This window comes from Xyrauchen texanus, chromosome 40, assembly GCF_025860055.1.
Source record: "Xyrauchen texanus isolate HMW12.3.18 chromosome 40, RBS_HiC_50CHRs, whole genome shotgun sequence".
NCBI classification, from domain to species: domain Eukaryota; kingdom Metazoa; phylum Chordata; class Actinopteri; order Cypriniformes; family Catostomidae; genus Xyrauchen; species Xyrauchen texanus.
The window spans coordinates 15,274,543-15,292,973 of record NC_068315.1 but is presented as its reverse complement, the minus strand read 5'-3'; the positions used below and the strand labels follow the sequence as shown (position 1 = coordinate 15,292,973).

The window sequence follows — 18,431 nt, the reverse complement described above, 5'->3', positions numbered from 1 at the left end:
AAGGCAGAGAGGGGACATGTTGTGGTTGCCAAATATGCAACTCAATAATAGAGGGTTGATTATCAAATTCCTACACCCCCGCGTCACACTGGACATTTGACAAACACTCCCAGAGCCGGACTGTCCTAAGCATGGGAATAGGGGACCTAGAATTATATGGCCAGAACCTGGTCAGGATCAGCCTCTCACAGACACTGAAACATATCACTGGACGTAGACCACGTCTGATGGTATCTCTGTTATAATTCATGGTGCCTGAGTGCTTGAGAAAGTGGTTGTGGTAGTTTTGTCAAAAAATACCATGTGGCTTGGTGTTTTGTGAGGGTGGCACAGTGAACCGTGGCACACCACGCACAGAGGCCATAGAGAGTTCGCTTCTGTCTGCCATGGGCACTCACACTCTCTACACACATTGGCAAGCCACAAACCACAGATTTCTTTCAAGACAAGAGAAAGTGTCTTACTGGATAGATATATGAGGGCGTATTTCTTTCAAAAGACCTGCGCTTTCTTATGCATTTCCCTCTCTACTAAGCAATTAGAGATATAATGCTATATACTGTAGAATATTTTAGAGAATTATACAGTTTACTTAATTCACATTTTATCAACACTGCTATATAATTGTCTCTGGGATGTCTGATTGTACAGAATAAAAACAAGCTCTCTCAAGAGAGGTCTGTGCCTGCATTAAGTGGGAGCCAAGACCCAGCCCATAAACGAGACTTAGGGACCTGACCCTGACCTGTATTTACAGAGCCCATGAAATCATTATTTGAGTTATTTATGGCTTTCATTCCATGTCTGTTAGCTTTAAAGCCATCTTATGATTTTATAGATATGATATGCATTCAAAGTTTAGTCTTTCTCTTCCAGGGAAAACAGACCAAATATATTGATGACTCATCCTGCACAGATTTTTGTCCAACCAAATGCTCTCTCGAATGAAAGTGTCCCTCTCCCAATACCACCTGTAACTGACTAGCATGTAGCAAAAATATGGTTCATGGTTGTGGTATAAAATAAAGGCAACAAGCTACTGTATTTAAAACAAATGAAGAAGTCCTTCTGGCTGTGTCCGTAGCCAGGAAAATGCTGCCTCTGGAGGCTGTATACTTAGGCAGGAAGGGATCATGGATCGAAATTTAAGACTATACTAACCTAAAACCGAGTTTGCTTTTATTTTTGAGTGAGTACACCTACATGGACAGATTCTCACAGTTTGTCAAAGATGGAATGTGTGTGCCTTTGTGCACCAAATGTGTGTTCAGATTAAAACATAAAATAGTTTATAATTAATTTGTTTATTATTTTTTTTCATTAAACACTGACGTACTTATATTGACTGGCCCCTAACCTAACTGTTTGTCAGGCGTATCAGGATGGGATTGAGTTGACTTCTAGTCCTAAAAAGCCTATAAAAAACACATCTGAAGGATACTGAAGAAGAGGAAGCACAGCATATAGACTATGCATTATTTTGATCACCCTCCTCTGTTCTCTAGGCACCCTTCAGAAAGGCGCAAGGAAAAGTCCCGTGATGCAGCACGATGCAGGCGCAGTAAGGAGACGGAGGTGTTCTATGAACTCGCCCACCAGCTGCCGTTACCTCACAGCATCAGCTCACACCTGGATAAAGCCTCCATCATGAGACTAGCCATCAGCTTCCTGCGCACAAGCAAACTCTTCAACTCAGGTATGAATCTGCACAAAATGGATTTATATCACATTTTTATCTCATTTATATATCAGTTAAGGGTGCTACTTAAAGGAATAGTTCACCCAAAAATGAAAATGATCTCATTTACTCACCCTCATGCCTACCCAGATGTGCATGACTTTCTTTCTTGTGCAGGACACAAACAAAGATTTTTAGAAGTATATCTCAGATCTGTAAGTCCACACAATGCAAGTGAATTGTGACCAAAACTTTGAATCTCCAAAAAGCACATAAAGGCAGCATTAAAGGAATAAATAAGGCTCCAGTGGTTTAATCCATGTCTTCTGAAGTGATCTAATTGGTTTTGGGTGAGAACAGACCAAAGTGTAACTCCTTTTTTCACTGTACATTTTCACCTTTTTGCCATTGCAGTCTCTATCCATTATCGTGATTTCAAGCTTTTTTACACTTGATTTATACTGACAAAGGAGTTACATTTTGGCCTGTTTTCACCCAAAACCTATTATATTTCTTCAGAAGACATAGATTAAACCACTAAAGTCTTATTGATTAATTTTAAGCTGACTTTATGTGCTTTTTGGAGCTTCAAATTGTTTCCATTCACTTGTATTGTGAGGACCTACAGAGCTGAAATATTTTTCTAAAAATCTTCATTTGTGTTCTGCAGAAGAAATAAAGTCATACACATCTAGGATGAAATGAAAAATGATGTAAATGATGAGAGCATTTTAATTTTTATGTGAACTATTCCTTTTCAATAGTTCATGTATTAGGTATCATGAACTAGCAATAAACTATATTTTTAAACAGCATTTAACAAACTTGAATAATGTTCATTTCTAAAAGCACGATTGTTCTTTGTTAGTTCATGTTAATTAATATTGCATTAACTTTTGAAAATGTATAAGTAAATGTTGAAATGAATATTAAAGATTAGCAAATTAAAGTAACAAATGGAACCTTACAGTAATGTGTGATGTATTTTTTAATTAGAGTGTTTGTAATTAGCTTTATATAAGAACAGTAGTAGTCTATGGGATATCTCCAGTTAAATAACCCAAGTAAATGTGTGTGTTTGGGTGTGTGTCTCAGTGAAGTTGGGGTGGATAAGACCACAAGATGTTCAATACTCCTTAAAGTACAATAAGAAATGCAGGAAGACAGACAAAGAACCCTGAACAGTGTTTCCAGACTCTATTCCTGATGCACATACAGTACATGTGTATCTTTGAAATAAGGATAAAAAGAGAGCAAGGAAGTTTGCGAGAGGAGTGGATAAAACAAAAAGGGAAGAGATGGAATTGGATGAAAATGTATGTGGGTGATGTGGAAGTGGGTGGGAGGAGGAAGAGAAGCAGGTAAAGAGGACGAGGTGTGAGGTAATTAGTTACTGCTAGTGGTATTGTATTGTTATCTGTGAATGGTGAATATGATTTTCTACTCTTTTCTTAGCCACAACACTCTTTGTCTTGGTGTATTCAGTATATGGAACGGATTTCTGATTGTTGTTCTAAATTTTGCTCTGATCTTTGATAAGACACCAGACTCTAAACACAAGAAGCTGAATAAGGTAACACTGATACACAACTCAGTTTGGTGTATGGCAGGGGGTGCTAGGGGGTCTGCAAAAAATATCAAATAATTATTTTTAATATGTAAAACAAAATTAGACCATAATAGTTTAAATGCAACAAATGATTGCATTATTTCAGTTTTATTCTTCTTTCTGAAAACTGGTTGGAAAACATGCGATTCATTACGATTATTCTATTGACAGCCCTAATTGTTTTAACAGTAAGAAATAAAAACAAAGCTGCATGAAGTCATGTGAAAAATGTATATATTTTAATTTATTTCTAAGTGTCTATCTCTCTTCTTCCTTGCTGCTTATATACTGTCAAGAATAGTTTAATTTATACTTTTCAGTTTTCAGTTTATCCTTGATACTCTAACTTGTTGCTTACTGCGGTTGGAAGGCATGATTCTCTGTAAAGCCACATTTATTGTGAAAAGCACTTTAAATTATATTAATTGTCTAATTATTGATTTATTTTTTAATTATTAAATAAGTAATTTTCCAAGTAATATTTAAATCATTTCTTTTGGATTTAGTCAAATAAAAAATGGCAAATTATTTTATTTAAGAACATGCTGTCTTTATAAAATCATGCTTACCATTTTTCTTGCACATTGTAAATAGGTATTTATGCATAAAAATATATAGCTGCCTTTATATTTCAAAAAGGGGGTCTCTTGCAAGGAGTCTTAAGTGTGTTAATAAGGTTGTACTATTTAAAGCACATTGAATTTAACTATCCTGACCACTGACATTTTGACATCTAAAAGGATTTATTGATTGAAACATGAGCATCATGACACTAATTCCTGAACTTTGAGCAAAAATCCTTCTGAAGTTAAAAATCCTTGGAACATCATTTTCAGATGACCTAGTTTTCATACAGGGCCATTAGAAGAGCATTATCTTCCATAGAAAAGAAAAATCACAAATCACAAAAAATAAATAACTAAATATTCTCAATTGTTTCTCCTAATGAGATTAAATGGAAAGCAAATTGAGACTTCTGCTCAAGTCTTTTACTTCTCTGGTTCTCAGATCCTCAGAAAAACAGAAGAGATCACAAAAATGCCAAAATCTGTACTTAGATTTGCCAAAATTGTCAATATGTGCAATAAAACATCAGAAAGTTCAATATGATCTCAAATATGATCTTCAGCATCCAAATCTACTCTGACCACATTAGAGGTCTTTCCCTTTATATTTTCTCTTTATGTCAGCAGTTGCTCACTTACCTATATGGCTATTTTTATTTCTCCTAAAGAACATTAGGTGAACCATCTGAGACAAAGTTACTGTAAATGAGACATAACTGAGAACTTCCTGAAAGAGCAGCCACTGAGCAATACAATTTTCCTCTGGGCTCTCAGAGTACCTTGTTTGCAGGCAGGTGTACCCAAGCAAGAAAAGGACTTAATGATTTTAATAGAGATTGACAGTGAGCTGTAAAAAAATGTTGAGAATTCTTGGGCTTGGCTGAAAACCAAAGGAGTAAGACATCACAGTGAAGTGTTTATAACACGCTGAACGAATTCTGTGGAGCTTTATGTGGGAGCACGGACACTGACCACCTGCTGGTGGCAACTCACAATGCAGACACACACAGTCTGAGCAGGGTCAAAGCCTTAGAGCTCAGGTTCTCATTGCTCACTCTGAATGCACAGGGGAGGAGGCCCTTATCTGCAGGGAAGCAGGCCCGAACCTCACAGCATGGAGTCTCATTATTTTCTGAAGTTGTTGAGGTTTTTCAATGGCATTGTATACCTCAAACATCCTCTCTTTGCTGATCAGATGAGGAGACTGTTTTGATCTGTGAGTTGGGACAACCTATAATTGTGTTTAATTGAAACTCAGCTGTTTACTTTTGTTGTGATTGTTTTTGTTTTATAAATAAGGCAAGGATATGAATCTGAGTTTCTTTATTATGGACACTTTTCACAGACTGTGATGATTTTCGGCCTGATTTAGCAGCGTAAATCTACCAAACTTTTTGATATTTTCATTTGTGTATGTGTGTGAAATGTACAACATTATTCTTTGTACTATTTTACAATAGCATTACTTTAAATTTAAATTTGGTATCTTTCTTTCTTCTGACTGAATTTCCTTTGGAAAGTTGTGTAAACGTAATAATGGATTTTTCTTTTGATGTTGGAGCAAATGAGAACGCAGAATTATGTTTGCTCTGGTCTTCTATTCACCGCTATAGAAGTTTACCCCACTTTAGTTTACTTCAAACCTGAAAATGTGAAAAGGGTTTATTGTGAATGTGCTTGAGAAAGTCTCTTTAGAAGGTGTAGAACCAAAGGACTTGACCTGTGTTTCGTATTTGACAGGGTAAAATACAGTAATGACAATACATGCTCTTTAAATTCCTTTTTTTATCCTAGGCCACACAGTCCAACAAACTCGGTCGCAGGATGGCTACCAGATGGACAGTTTACATCTGAAGTCTCTGCAAGGCTTCGTCGCTGTAGTAACATCAGATGGAGACATGATTTTCCTCTCTGAAAACATCAGTAAATTGATGGGCCTTACACAGGTGTGTCTCACCTCAAATCTCTCATTATTTTCGGATATTTCAAGGCCGTAACAAGAGAGAAGCATTCAAAAATTAATCTAAGGTGAGCAAGCATTCAGCTTTACTTCCCTACCAAATTTGTATTAGGTGGAACTGACAGGCCAGAGCATCTTTGACTTCACACACCCCTGTGATCATGAAGAAATCCGAGAGAATCTCAGTGTCAAATCAGGTGAATATCAACTCAACTCAGAACTGTCTGTTACATTTGAATTTTGACATGTTACCTTCCAAGCCAAAATGCCAGAATTTCCTGGTACTTTTTTATCTCTGGGTGTAATCTGCCATGGAGATGTCATTATCTGCATACTTATCACAGTCATGATGTTACATTTTGTGCATTCTTGAGGTGGTTCTTCAGAGGACAAGACCTCTTTTTTTAACCCTCAGTCCATTTCAGTCTGCAGTCCCTTCTATTAAGCCTTAAAGGAAAAGTGCAATTTTTGTTCAGGATGGCAAATAATTTTTTAAAACAATAACAAAAATGTAGCCTCAAACTTTTTGAATAGTTTTGGAGTGAAAAAGTGTTTGTGAATCATTTTTTTCTTTGTGTACTGTATAATCTCACCAAATTTGTTGTAAATGTAGTGTTTACTCTGATTACTTTGTGCCAATGTGACTTTGGAAGTTACTATTTCTGTTGCTGCACCTTGAGAGTGAATGTTCCTCCTATCTTCCTACCCTTCAGTTTTTTGTCTGTCCCTCTGTTTCTCCTATCTTTCACTAGCACTGTCACCTGACTTGTTCAGACTGGGAGCTCTTGAGCGAGTGATGTAATTTTCTTAGGATTTCATTGGTCAGTTGGAGATAATCCCTGTGCAATAGCACAAAGAGCTCTATGTACTGTAGTTAACATTTTGACAGACTAATTCAGCTTCGGTTGCACTTTGCACCTTGCCTTCATGACCCACTAACAAACCAAAGGCCAAAGTCCACTGGCTGTGGACAGCTAGAAAAAAGCTTTAAGGACAATAGTCAACTATAGAGACTTGATTTTTAAGCATATGACTCATAAGGTGTTTTATTGGCAGGACCTGTGAATGGAAGAAGAGGGAAAAATATAAGCAGGGGCAGAGATTTCTTTATGAGGATGAAGTGTACAATCACCAACAGTGGTCGCACTGTAAATCTCAAATCGGCCAGTTGGAAGGTGAGAACACATACGCACACATACAGTACAAATACATGCAACATAGAAGTGCAAATTAAGTAATAAATGGTGTCGCCGTCCTGTCTGTCAGGTGCTGCACTGCATGGGTCATCTGCAGGTGTGCACCAGCTGTCCCCCTCAAGTCCTGTGTGGGTTTTCAGAGCCGCCTCTCACATGCGTCACCATGCTGTGTGAACCAATCCCACATCCCTTTAACGTGGACACACCCCTCGACAGCAAAACGTTCATGAGTAGACACAGTATGGATATGAAGTTTATCTACTGTGATGAGAGGCAAGAGAGTGATGACTAAAAGAAGTATATGTGCATACCCTATATGTGCATGTACAGTGGCCCTAAAAATATTTGGACACTTAAACCACACTTTATGATTTCTTAAAAAAAAGGAAAAAAAAGATATAGAATATCAAACAAGTAGCATCTGCAAAAAAGAAAAAAAAAAAAAGCTAAACATTTTCTAAGAAGTAGCTTTAAAGAAATTGTTCACCCAAAAATGAAAATTCTCTCATCATTTACTCACTCTCATGCCATCCCAGATGTGTATGACTTTCTTTCTTCGCCAGAACACGCACAAAGATTTTTAGAAGAATATCTCAGTTCTGTTGGTCCATACAATGCAAGTGAACGGTGATTAAAATGTTGAAGCTCCAAAAAGCACATAAAGACAGCATAAAAGTAATCCATAAAACTTATTTGGTTTAATCCATATTTTCTCAAGTGATCAGTTTTGGGTGGGAACAGACCAAAATATAACTCCTTTTTCACTGTACATCTTGCATTGCATTCTCTAGGTACAGTCATGATTTGAAGCTCTTTCTAATTCACTTACATTGCATTGACCTACAGAGCTGAGATATTCTTCTAAAAATCAGAAGAAAGAAACTCATACACATCTGGGATGGCATGAGTGTGAGTAAAAGGTCAGAAAGTTTTCATTTTTGGGTGAACTATTCCTTTAAGTATTGCGTAAGTGCCTGAAAACTCTTTGGGGCCACCACATGTGTTTGTGTTATACAAGCAGTGTTTACCATTGTTTTGCATTTTGTACTTATGTGTGTATTATACTTGCAAACAGCATTTATTTGTTGATATATGCATGTTTCAAAGGTCATTATTGGGAACTCTTATCATAATCCTGTTGTGCTACTGCCTTTGTTTTTATCAGCGTGTTGTAAGAGAGAGTGATTATGAGCTTTTCTCTTTAGATTAAGTACAATTCTTAAAAGCACTTAAGGGGCTGCAATTGATTTCTCTTACATAACTTGCATTACAGGTCAGGCTAGTTAGCTTGTCCCCAAGAGATATGGGACTTCTTGCAGCATTGAGCACCTGGTCACCCATGTGCATACCCTATATGTGCATGTACAGTGGCCCTGTTTAGTGTAAGCATGTCACTGCTGTAAGCGGTGTGCTATGAGGAGCATTAGCAGCCAAGGACATTAGCAGCTTGAGTGCTACCATGTAATATGACTCATTATTGACCATGCCAAGCTCATTTAAAGTCTATCCATATGTTCATCAACTGGTTAACCAGCTACCATGTCCCAAAAAAAAAATCAGCTTAACTGCCTTAACCAGGTATGACCAGCTGGTATTTTTTTTTTTTGCTGGTCCACAATGGTCTATCAGCTTGGACCAGCTAGTTACTAGCTTAAGCTGGATTTTCCAGCAGGGTATTTTGATGTGCATACAGAATAACAATAGCATAGGTGTTTTAATGGTGTACTCAACACCATAAATCAACACAAAAAAAAGAAAACCACCATGGTGAAGATATCCATCATTGCAACAAATGATGTTGTGATTAATAGGCCAAGTTCTCATGTTCCATCTGCCTTTATCTTGCACTTACTATAAAACACTGAAACACTTCAAACACAGAAGAGGACGTAGGCTGTGGCTTTCAGAGATACATGAGGGCAACTCTCTGCCTTTTAATTCAGTAAATTGGAAAACAGACATTAAAGATAACCATCAAACAGAACAAACACAATTCTGTTGTGTAAAAAAGATTTAGTGTGATATAATTTGTTCACACTATGCTAAGGAACGTGTTTACATTTACATTTAGTCATTTAGCAGACACTTTTTTCCAAAACGAATTACAAATTAGGAACATAACAAGCAATTGTCATACAGAAGTCAACATTATCTGCAGTATCACACTGCCAAGTTCTCAAATTGGCTGGAGTACGATAGATGCTAGCGCAGAAGACACAGACAAGGCTTTTTTCATTGTTAAATAGTAAGTGCTTTTAGTATGGATTGGTTAAGGATTTGCAGAACAAATGTGTTTTCAGCTGGTTCTTGAATTCTGAGATGGTATCTGCAGATTATGTGGAGGATGGAAGCTCATTTCACCACCAAAGAACATAGAAAATAAATGATCATGAAATGGACTTTGTGTCTCTTCGTGATGGGACCACCAGGCGCCACTTGTTTATTGACTGCAGAAAGTGAGTTGGGACATAGACATGGAGGAGTGAATTTAAGTAAGAGAGTGCTGTTCTATTGGCTGTCCTGCAAGCCAGACTCAAAGCTGTGAATTTGATGCGGGCAGCAATTGGCAGCCAGTGGAGTAAAATCAAGAGTGGTGTGGCCTGAGCCCTCTTTGGTTGACTGAAGACCAGATTCTCTGCAGGGTTTTGGACTATCTGTATTGGCTTAATCGTGCTTGCTGCGAGGCTGGACAACAAGGCATTACAGAAGTCCGGTATTGAAATTACCAGAGTTTGGACTAGGAGATGTGTAGAATATTCTGTCAGAATAGGTCTGATTTTCCTGATGTTTTAAAGCACAAATCTGCAAGAACAGATGGTTGATGAGATGTTGGCAGTGAAGTTAAGCTGGTCATCCACCACCACTCCCAGGTTCCAGGCTGTTCGGTTGGCGTTAGCTTAGTTGAACCAAGATGTATAGAGAGGTTTTGGTCAACAGAAGGGTTGGCTGGGACCATGAGGAGTTCTGTCTTGGCAAGGTCAAACCGAAGGTGATGTTCCTTCATCCAGACCGAGATCTCCAAGAGGCAGGCAGACATACGAGCCGAGATGTCTGGGTCCTCAGGCTGGAACGACAGGTAGAGCTGCCTATCATCTGCATAGCAGTGGTAGGAAAATCATGTGCCTTAATGATAGGTCTGAGTGATGTAATGTAGATCAAGAAAAGGGGTACAAGCACTGATCCCTGAGGAACACCTGTGGTCAAATGGTGTGACATGGACACCTCTCCTCTCCAGATGACCTTGAACGATCTGCTTGTGAGGTATGACTAATACTATCCAAGTGCAGTTCCTGTGATGCCCAAGATGAGAGAGACTGGACAGGAGAGTCTGGTGTTTTACTGTGTCAAAAGCACCAGACAAGTCTAAGAGGATGAGGACAGATGATTTGGAGTAAGCTCTCGCCAGTCGCAGGGTTTCTGCTACTGACAAGTATGCAGTCTCCATCAGCTGAATGTTTGTCCAGTTGAGAGGATTTATTGTTTCCACCAGATGTAGTCGAAAGACATTTATTTTGTTTAATGAAGTCTCTATTTCAGCTTCAGAGTGGCTTAATGAAATCTTAGTTCTTAAAGACTTCTTAATTCCCATGTAATTGCCCCAGTATTTTACATAACATGCATAATTTGACTGTTCCTTGTTTGGAATATTTGTTTATTAGTTTTAATAATTTCTTGACCTGTGTTTGTGTTGCAGAGTTAGCAGTCTAATTGGGTATAGACCAGAGGAACTTCTGGGGCGTTCTGTATATGAGTTCTGCCATGCTCTGGATTCTGAGAGTATGACAAAGAGCCACCAAAATCGTAAGTGGCTGCCTACATTTAAAAAACACGAATCCAGGAGACACAGAAATTTTACATTTAAGCATTTTTATTCAACATTCAGCACTTTTATGTCCCAGGGGTTGATTTCAATACATTCATTCATAAAATATTAAAAATATAAAATATTGTAGTAATTTAAGACCTTCAATATTATATTATAAAGAATAATATAGTAAAAAATTACAAAATGTTTTTATGATATACTGTATACTAAAAAGCATTTTTATTTCATAAAAACATTTAACATTTTTAAAACTAAAATAAGCTAAAGAGTGAAATAAATATAAATAAATTGTGTATAAAAAATATAAAAATTAAAATCAAAATCAAAACATTTCTGAATTCTCTTTTGATGCATGTATGTCCACTGTTGAACAATATTAGTAGACAAATTAAATAAAGTGGCAAGAGTGTGAATAGTGAAATTAATGGAGTTTAATTCCCAAAATTCCACTGGGCCAAAAGTGCATATAAGGCAGACAGGGTCAGTTTCTTGCTTTTGCTCTGTCTTTCAAAAATACATACCTCTAGTTTAGACTTGAGCTCAGAACCTCTAGACCTGCACTGGTTCCCATGGGCTTGATGACTGAAGGAAACAGATGTCACGCTGGGCTCCAAGAATGGTTGAGGGATATTTATAAACTGAATAGTTGTTGCATTGCATTATTTATTTGCTTAACAGATGCAGTCTCTGTGAAATAAACTATTTCACAACTAACTATTTTACAAAGCTTTGACCGATTGATTTTAAAATCGAAAACTAGCGTATAGTCCTAACTTTACAAAGACCATTTCGAAAAATCTGCTTAAAGGTGCATTTTTCTCCTTGATTGATTGAAATGATTATTACTTGTGAAACATTTGTTGAAAATCATGTATGAGCACATGGAGCTGGACTGCTTCATGGGGGCTGTCATGTTGAGGTCACATGAATAACCTACTTGATTTATCACAGTAACCCCTAAATTTCTGACACTTTCGCACACAGAATAAATTAATCACTGCTGGTTGCGAATAGCGCATTTCTACAGTGTCACTAGTAATGGAAAACTATTGCTGTTGCATGATGCTGCATCAATGCCACAAAGTATCAGTGTGAGTCCAAGATTACTGCCACATCGCCCAGCAGAATATAAACAACAATTTACCAAGTACACCTTTGAATTGTATTTCTAATGCATTATCCCATGCTATGTGACATCAAGCCTGTGCATAAATTCAATCTGTCCGCCGTTTATGACACACCCTCCTTAAAATTCAAAACGCATTCTCTTTACTGCCATTGTGCCATTACAATGTGATTAGTTTCTTTAAATACTGTACAGCAATGGACTATCTAGACTTTCATCCTAAAGCATGATGTGATCCTACTGTATCTAAAGGTTCCTGTCTAATTTTCTTATGAATGTGAGGTTTAGTATATTTAAAGGAAACTGATTTGATTGGAGTTGTCACATAAGTGGCATGAATCCCATTAGATGTTCTCTGAATTCATCTTTAACGACCTAAAGCTCTCGGATTTGCTGATTCAGGATGATTAGACAGTGCATTAGCTGCTAACTAGCCTTTGAAGTGTGCAGCACCTCTGATCTGGTTCCTCTGATGTCTTTTGTCCAGATCAGTGCTCTGGTCTTCTTCATTGGTTTATAGCATGTCCTCTTACAGTGATCAATGCCTGTGCCATTGCCAGATCTTTTGATTTGAAGAAAGACTATACTATTATGCTTTTTCCAAATGTAACCATTTGAATTAATGTAATTGGAATATGCTGTTTAATTGATGATCCGTTTTCTGAGAAATACTAAAAGTGGTATTGGTGCAATCCATTCAAATGTCATGGCCAGTGACCCTGAAAGGAGAGGCTGAATAGGCATAAAATTGTTCTTTAATGCTTTTGAGAGAACAGTTAAAACCTTCCACCTCCTTTCTCTTTTGTTCTGCAGTTTGTAATAAAGGTCAAGTGGTGAGTGGCCAGTACAGAATGTTAGCCAAGCAAGGGGGTTACGTTTGGGTGGAGACCCAGGCAACTGTCATTTACAACAAACACAACTCCCAACCACAGTGCATCATCTGCATCAACTACGTCCTGAGGTATGCAAATGAGACACTTCCAGATACCTTTTGCATTTTATGCTGGTGTAATTATGCTTGCAAGGCAGTACTATATTGAAACCCACAGACATTCTGGTCGTGGGTTCATCTAAACCACTAACTTTAAGTATTTAACTCATGCAACTAAACTCAGCATGAGGTAAACTTTACCTCCTGAGACCCGAGTGTGACTGCTGTGTGCATTTTTAATTTTGTGACAAGTAGAACATATAATAAGCATTAAAAAAATAAGAGCAAATAGTCTTATTAAAAATGTATTTCCATATATGGGCCTAAGTTGTGAAATTTTAAATAATATCAAGCTATTGAAAGTCATATTTTTTTTAATCACATTGTTAATGTTTCCAGAGCTGTGTCCGAAAATATCCACTATATAGTGCACTATTTTGGGTGTCTGCCATTTAGTAGTAGTGTCCGAATTCATTCCATAGATCTCATTCCCTACATTTGTTCTCTCATTCTTACCCACAATGCAATCTGATTTCGAGTGTACATTCAATGTTTAATTGCTCGTAATCCACCGTGGGGAAGAGTACGAGCTGGGAGAGGAAACAACCATGTTGGGTGGTGCAAACATCATCTAGTCAAGTCAAGTCATTTGTATAGCGCCTTTCACAACACACATCATTTCAAAGCATCTTTACAGAAAATCATGCATTAACCCATTTAATCCCAAATTTTTCCCAGACACAAACATATCCAAATCATGTGTCATTAGTATCCCTTTGAAACAATCAATCATCATTTTTACAAATTTTCATGGAAAAGTGTGTGAAAAAGTGAGTTTTATGATCGGTCACAATTGTGACCGGTGGGATACGGTGTTGTATCAACCATTGGACAGACTGAATATAGGTCTATTTGACCTGTGCAGTGTGTGTGTGTGTGTGTGTGTGTGTGTGTGTGTGTGTGTGTGTGTGTGTGAATGGGACACCAAACAGGCGGTTCTGTCTCATGGTTCCAGAGCTCCCATATCCTCTTTTTGTCATCTCATCCATGAGTGAAAGAGTGGTAAAGAGGTTGTCATGGAAGAACTTGCAACCTTGAGGCACCTGAGCTTGCTCTGCCAAACCTATGATAACGCTGGGTCCCTGACCCAACCCTGTCTCTGGGAGGAGAGTGTGCGATCCACAATATGGCTCCATGCGGTACATGTATCCACTGGATGAGGCGAGGCTCCATACCTTGTAACCAAAGCGAATTGGTTTGCCTTTGATGAATTGTTTACATCCATGTTGGCCATAGTATGGGATCATGCTCTCATCCACTGACAGCCATTCCGGAAATGGCATGATTTTGTATGAGTGATTAAGCTCAGAAAAGATGGGTCTAACCTTAAAAAATGGGTCATCAGTGATCTTGGTGTTGTCAACCACATGAACTGAGGCCATTATATCATCAAAGCGGTTTCTCCGCATTGCACCTGAAATGCTCTCATTGTGCACATCATTGTCAACTGACCAGTACATGTGTCTTCTTGGGACAGAGCTGTATCCACTTGCAATTAGGATCCCATAGAAGGTGAGGAGCTCATCCATACTTAGATTCAGTTGCTTTCCCTTGGTCTGGGTGGAGTAGAGGTTGGACATGTCAACTGTGATCTCTCTCAGGGTGGGTGGATACATCAGTAAGAAAACATCCACTGGGTTGGGGCAGCTTTGTTTTACACATTCTGCAGCATTTGGTCTGTATACTGTGTATTCTGGAATAGCAGCAGTAGAAGGCCTCTTGGATCGCTTAAATACTCGATCTTTATTTTTGACCACTTGCAGTTTTGCCCTTGGTTCTTCTGGCTGACTTGGCTGAATCCTTTGGCGCTTAGAGGCCCTTTGGTCTTCTGGCTGGCCCCTCTGGTGCTGCTTAGAGGCCCTTGGGTCTTCTGGCTGGCCCCTCTGGTGCTTAGAGGCCCTTGGGTCTTCTGGCTGGCCCCTCTGGTGCTTAGAGGCCCTTTGGTCTTCTGGCTGGCCCCTCTGGTGCTGCTTAGAGGCCCTTGGGTCTTCTGGCTGGCCCCTCTGGTGCTTAGAGGCCCTTGGGTCTTCTGGCTGGCCCCTCTGGTGCTTAGAGGCCCTTTGGTCTTCTGGCTGGCCCCTCTGGTGCTGCTTAGAGGCCCTTGGGTCTTCTGGCTGGCCCCTCTGGTGCTTAGAGGCCCTTGGGTCTTCTGGCTGGCCCCTCTGGTGCTTAGAGGCCCTTTGGTCTTCTGGCTGGCCCCTCTGGTGCTGCTTAGAGGCCCTTGGGTCTTCTGGCTGGCCCCTCTGGTGCTTAGAGGCCCTTGGGTCTTCTGGCTGGCCCCTCTGGTGCTTAGAGGCCCTTTGGTCTTCTGGCTGGCCCCTCTGGTGCTTAGAGGCCCTTGGGTCTTCTAGCTGGCCTTCATTGTTATGGCGGGAGGTGGGGAGCTGGAACAGGGGAAGGGGAAGGAGGTTGGGGAGGGGAAGGGGGTGTGGTGAAGGGGAGGCCATCATTCCAATCATGCTCTGTTTGCATAACTTCTGCATATGCATTCAACAGCCTTGCTGGCAAATGGCCTGTTTCCCCCTCATAGTCCATGTCAGACCCCTCACTGTCACAATCACTGAGTACAGCATCTTTTTCATTTTGAGGGATAATTGCAATGCTGCATGCCTTGTCTGGGAACTCATCTTGATCCAACAAATCAAGAACTTGACTCAAAGTAAGTCTAAAAGAAAACACAGCAGAAAGTTTGGTAGTTAGCTAGTTAGTCTTCCTGGGGTCCGTGTGTGTGTGGCGTGCGTGCCTACCTGTAATTGCGTGTGTGTGCGCGTGCGTGTGTGGAAAGTTAGGTAGAATTAGTTAGCTAGTGTGTGTGTGTGTGTGTGTGTGTGTGTGTGTGTGTGTGTGTGTGTGTGTGTGTGTGTGTGTGTGTGTGTGTGTGTGTGAAAAGTTGCAGTAGGTAGGAAGCTAGGTAGCAGCAGAATTAGCTAGCTAGCTAGTCTTCCTTGGGTCCGTGTGTGTGTGTGTTTCTGTGTGTAAAATTAGGTAGAAAGTTAGGTAGCAGCAGAAAGTAAGGTAGAACAGTTAGGCTATGTGTATTAGCATGTAGATACAATGGGTTATCCCACCGGTCACTATTGTTGCCGGTGACATGTTTGTGAGTTCTATGAGCACATTAAACAAAGTTGAGTAATTGCAAATGCATATATCAATACTAGACACCTTAAACATGATGTGTACCAAAAATCTATGTCCTATCTTTATGTTAACATACTTTACTAACCTTTTCTTTGGGAGCTTTCTTGCTGCCATCCTCTTCTCTTGGCACAAACAGGAAGTAAACAGCTCTGGTCATGTGACAATTTACAGTAAACATGCGACACTGCACATATTTCATTGAGACCCTTTATTATTTCAATATCTGCTGGAAATGCATTGATAGATCATTCAGTAACATTTTTATAGACTTAAAAATGAAAAAAAAAATTACGGTCACTATTGTGACCGGTGGGATTAAATGGGTTAACAGAAAATGAAACTGTAATATCGATAATGTCTTAGAGTTATCATTGTGTAAGAGTCATCATTGTGTTCAGCCTGAAATTGAACTTTTGACCCAATGTTTGGAGTGAATGCACTTGGCTGCATTGGAAATCTACAGGATGCTCTCTTACTTGCTCCCTTGCTCCCTAATTAGTGGATGACTTAAAGTGTGTTTTCTGACTGCACTGGTCTCAGAACAGTTATAAATGCACCATATTTTCATCCTAACTCCGCATAAAGCAACATTTTCCAGCTTTTGGATGTGCCCATTGCTTCTTAATGTGAAAAAGCACTGTGAATATAGGATTTCAAAGTTAAATTAGACCTACAGTCATCATCGGAGGTCATTGCGTTTAATAGTGTGCTGTTTCGTGATAAATCTTTAACATTTTAAAAATGGCTTATTAGATAAAACTAGAGATATAACTCTTTTGATACAAACAGGTTTCAATGTTAAAATGTAATGAGGTTTCTACCAGATTTAGTTTTGTTGGCATTTTTCCCAATGACAAACTCCACCGAGATCAGCACCATGTTGTTTTGTCACATGACTCTGTGTGTCGAAAGTTTAACCCTTTAATGACAGCCCAGAGTGCTCTGAACTGAGATCAGTCGGTTTAAATGAAATGAAATTACGCATAGCATATATCAAATACAAATCAAAATGTTCGCACAAGGACGCAGGGTCGCTCAAGCTTAATGTACAGATTACATTCAACCATTCAATTTAAAATCAGCATTAGGTGTGCTATGTATTTTTGTAAGCTTTATACTTTTTAAGACATTTAAGATTAAAGTTAGAAATGTTCTTTTTGTCTTGCATTGATATAATGTTCTTTCATTCAAGCTGTGAATGATGGCTAGCGTCTTCGTATTGTTTGCATACTTAATTGGGATGGGTCTTGTCTTCTTTGACCATAGCCTTTAAACTTTGAGCCACATCTCGCTGTAATTTTCACAAATTTCTTTAAACTTTTAAAAATGCATCACAAGACACATGCATTTTGTTCTATTCGTTGCTGCATATAACTTTTTTTTATCGCATACACATTCTGTCTGAGTGACCACTTACATTGCACAGTGACTGTATTGATATTTGTGTACTGTGTGTTTTTGAGTGAACTATCCATTTACAATTAACTAAAACTTTAACACTTCTTTTGTTATGATATTGTCATTGCATTTCAGTTCTGTTGAGGAGCAGTCAATTATCTTCTCTCTGGATCAGACGGAGGCTCTGCTCAAGCCCTACCATATGCAGCAACTGTTTAGCCAGGGTGGACCGGACTGCACTTCAGAGGCTATGAGCAATCTGTTCATTCAGTTCAAGGAAGAGCCTGAGGAGTTAGCCCAGTTAGCACCAATGCCGGGAGACGCCATCATTGCCTTGGACTTTGGTCAGCGTGCCACACGCCACTACTTCAACTATTCCCCCTACAACACCTTCACCCTCTTCACATCCTCAACCCCTGATAACAAGACCTCTCCCATCCTGCATGCATGAACTATTGCTCCTCCCTGTGGTTCTCTTTACTCTACCTCAAAATTACAACCAATCACTTACACACACACACACACACACACACACACACACACACACACACACACACACACACACACACATACACTGCCCCAGGTCATAAGCTTTGATGTTGCGCTAGATACTTTGTACTAATGCTTAGTGACACTGTAGCTTGGCTTTGCTGCAGGGAACGCAATATGTGAAAACTTTAAAGACGGAAATTAAATCTCTCTGCTCCATAGCAAATGAGCATATTATGGCTTAGCAATGGCTTTTGCATAAAGCATTTTGTACTGTTAAAATAAATTTAGTGAATTTCAACAATAAAAGTAAACATTTCAACATTAACTTTGTTTTCTAGTTTGCAGACACACTTGAATGTTTTCTGATGGCATTCGGCAGTGTTTGTGTGTTTCACAACGGGTTATACTGGGTATACTAATTTCTCTTTTCATCAAAATGTATTTCTTCAAT

General features: G+C 39.0%; 1 protein-coding gene across 3 annotated transcripts in view; it reads left to right on the top strand.

The window, feature by feature from the left end:
• Window positions 1-18,431, top strand: part of LOC127633220 (endothelial PAS domain-containing protein 1-like) — a 29,933-nt gene that overhangs the window by 5,561 nt on the left and 5,941 nt on the right. For all 3 annotated transcript variants that reach the window (XM_052112148.1, XM_052112149.1, XM_052112147.1), the window contains exons 2-9: window positions 1,506-1,696; window positions 5,648-5,799; window positions 5,926-6,010; window positions 6,870-6,988; window positions 7,080-7,282; window positions 10,704-10,810; window positions 12,775-12,922; window positions 17,624-17,832. In XM_052112148.1, coding sequence (XP_051968108.1) covers window positions 1,506-1,696; window positions 5,648-5,799; window positions 5,926-6,010; window positions 6,870-6,988; window positions 7,080-7,282; window positions 10,704-10,810; window positions 12,775-12,922; window positions 17,624-17,832 — 1,214 coding nt within the window. The remainder of the gene's footprint in view (window positions 1-1,505; window positions 1,697-5,647; window positions 5,800-5,925; window positions 6,011-6,869; window positions 6,989-7,079; window positions 7,283-10,703; window positions 10,811-12,774; window positions 12,923-17,623; window positions 17,833-18,431) is intronic.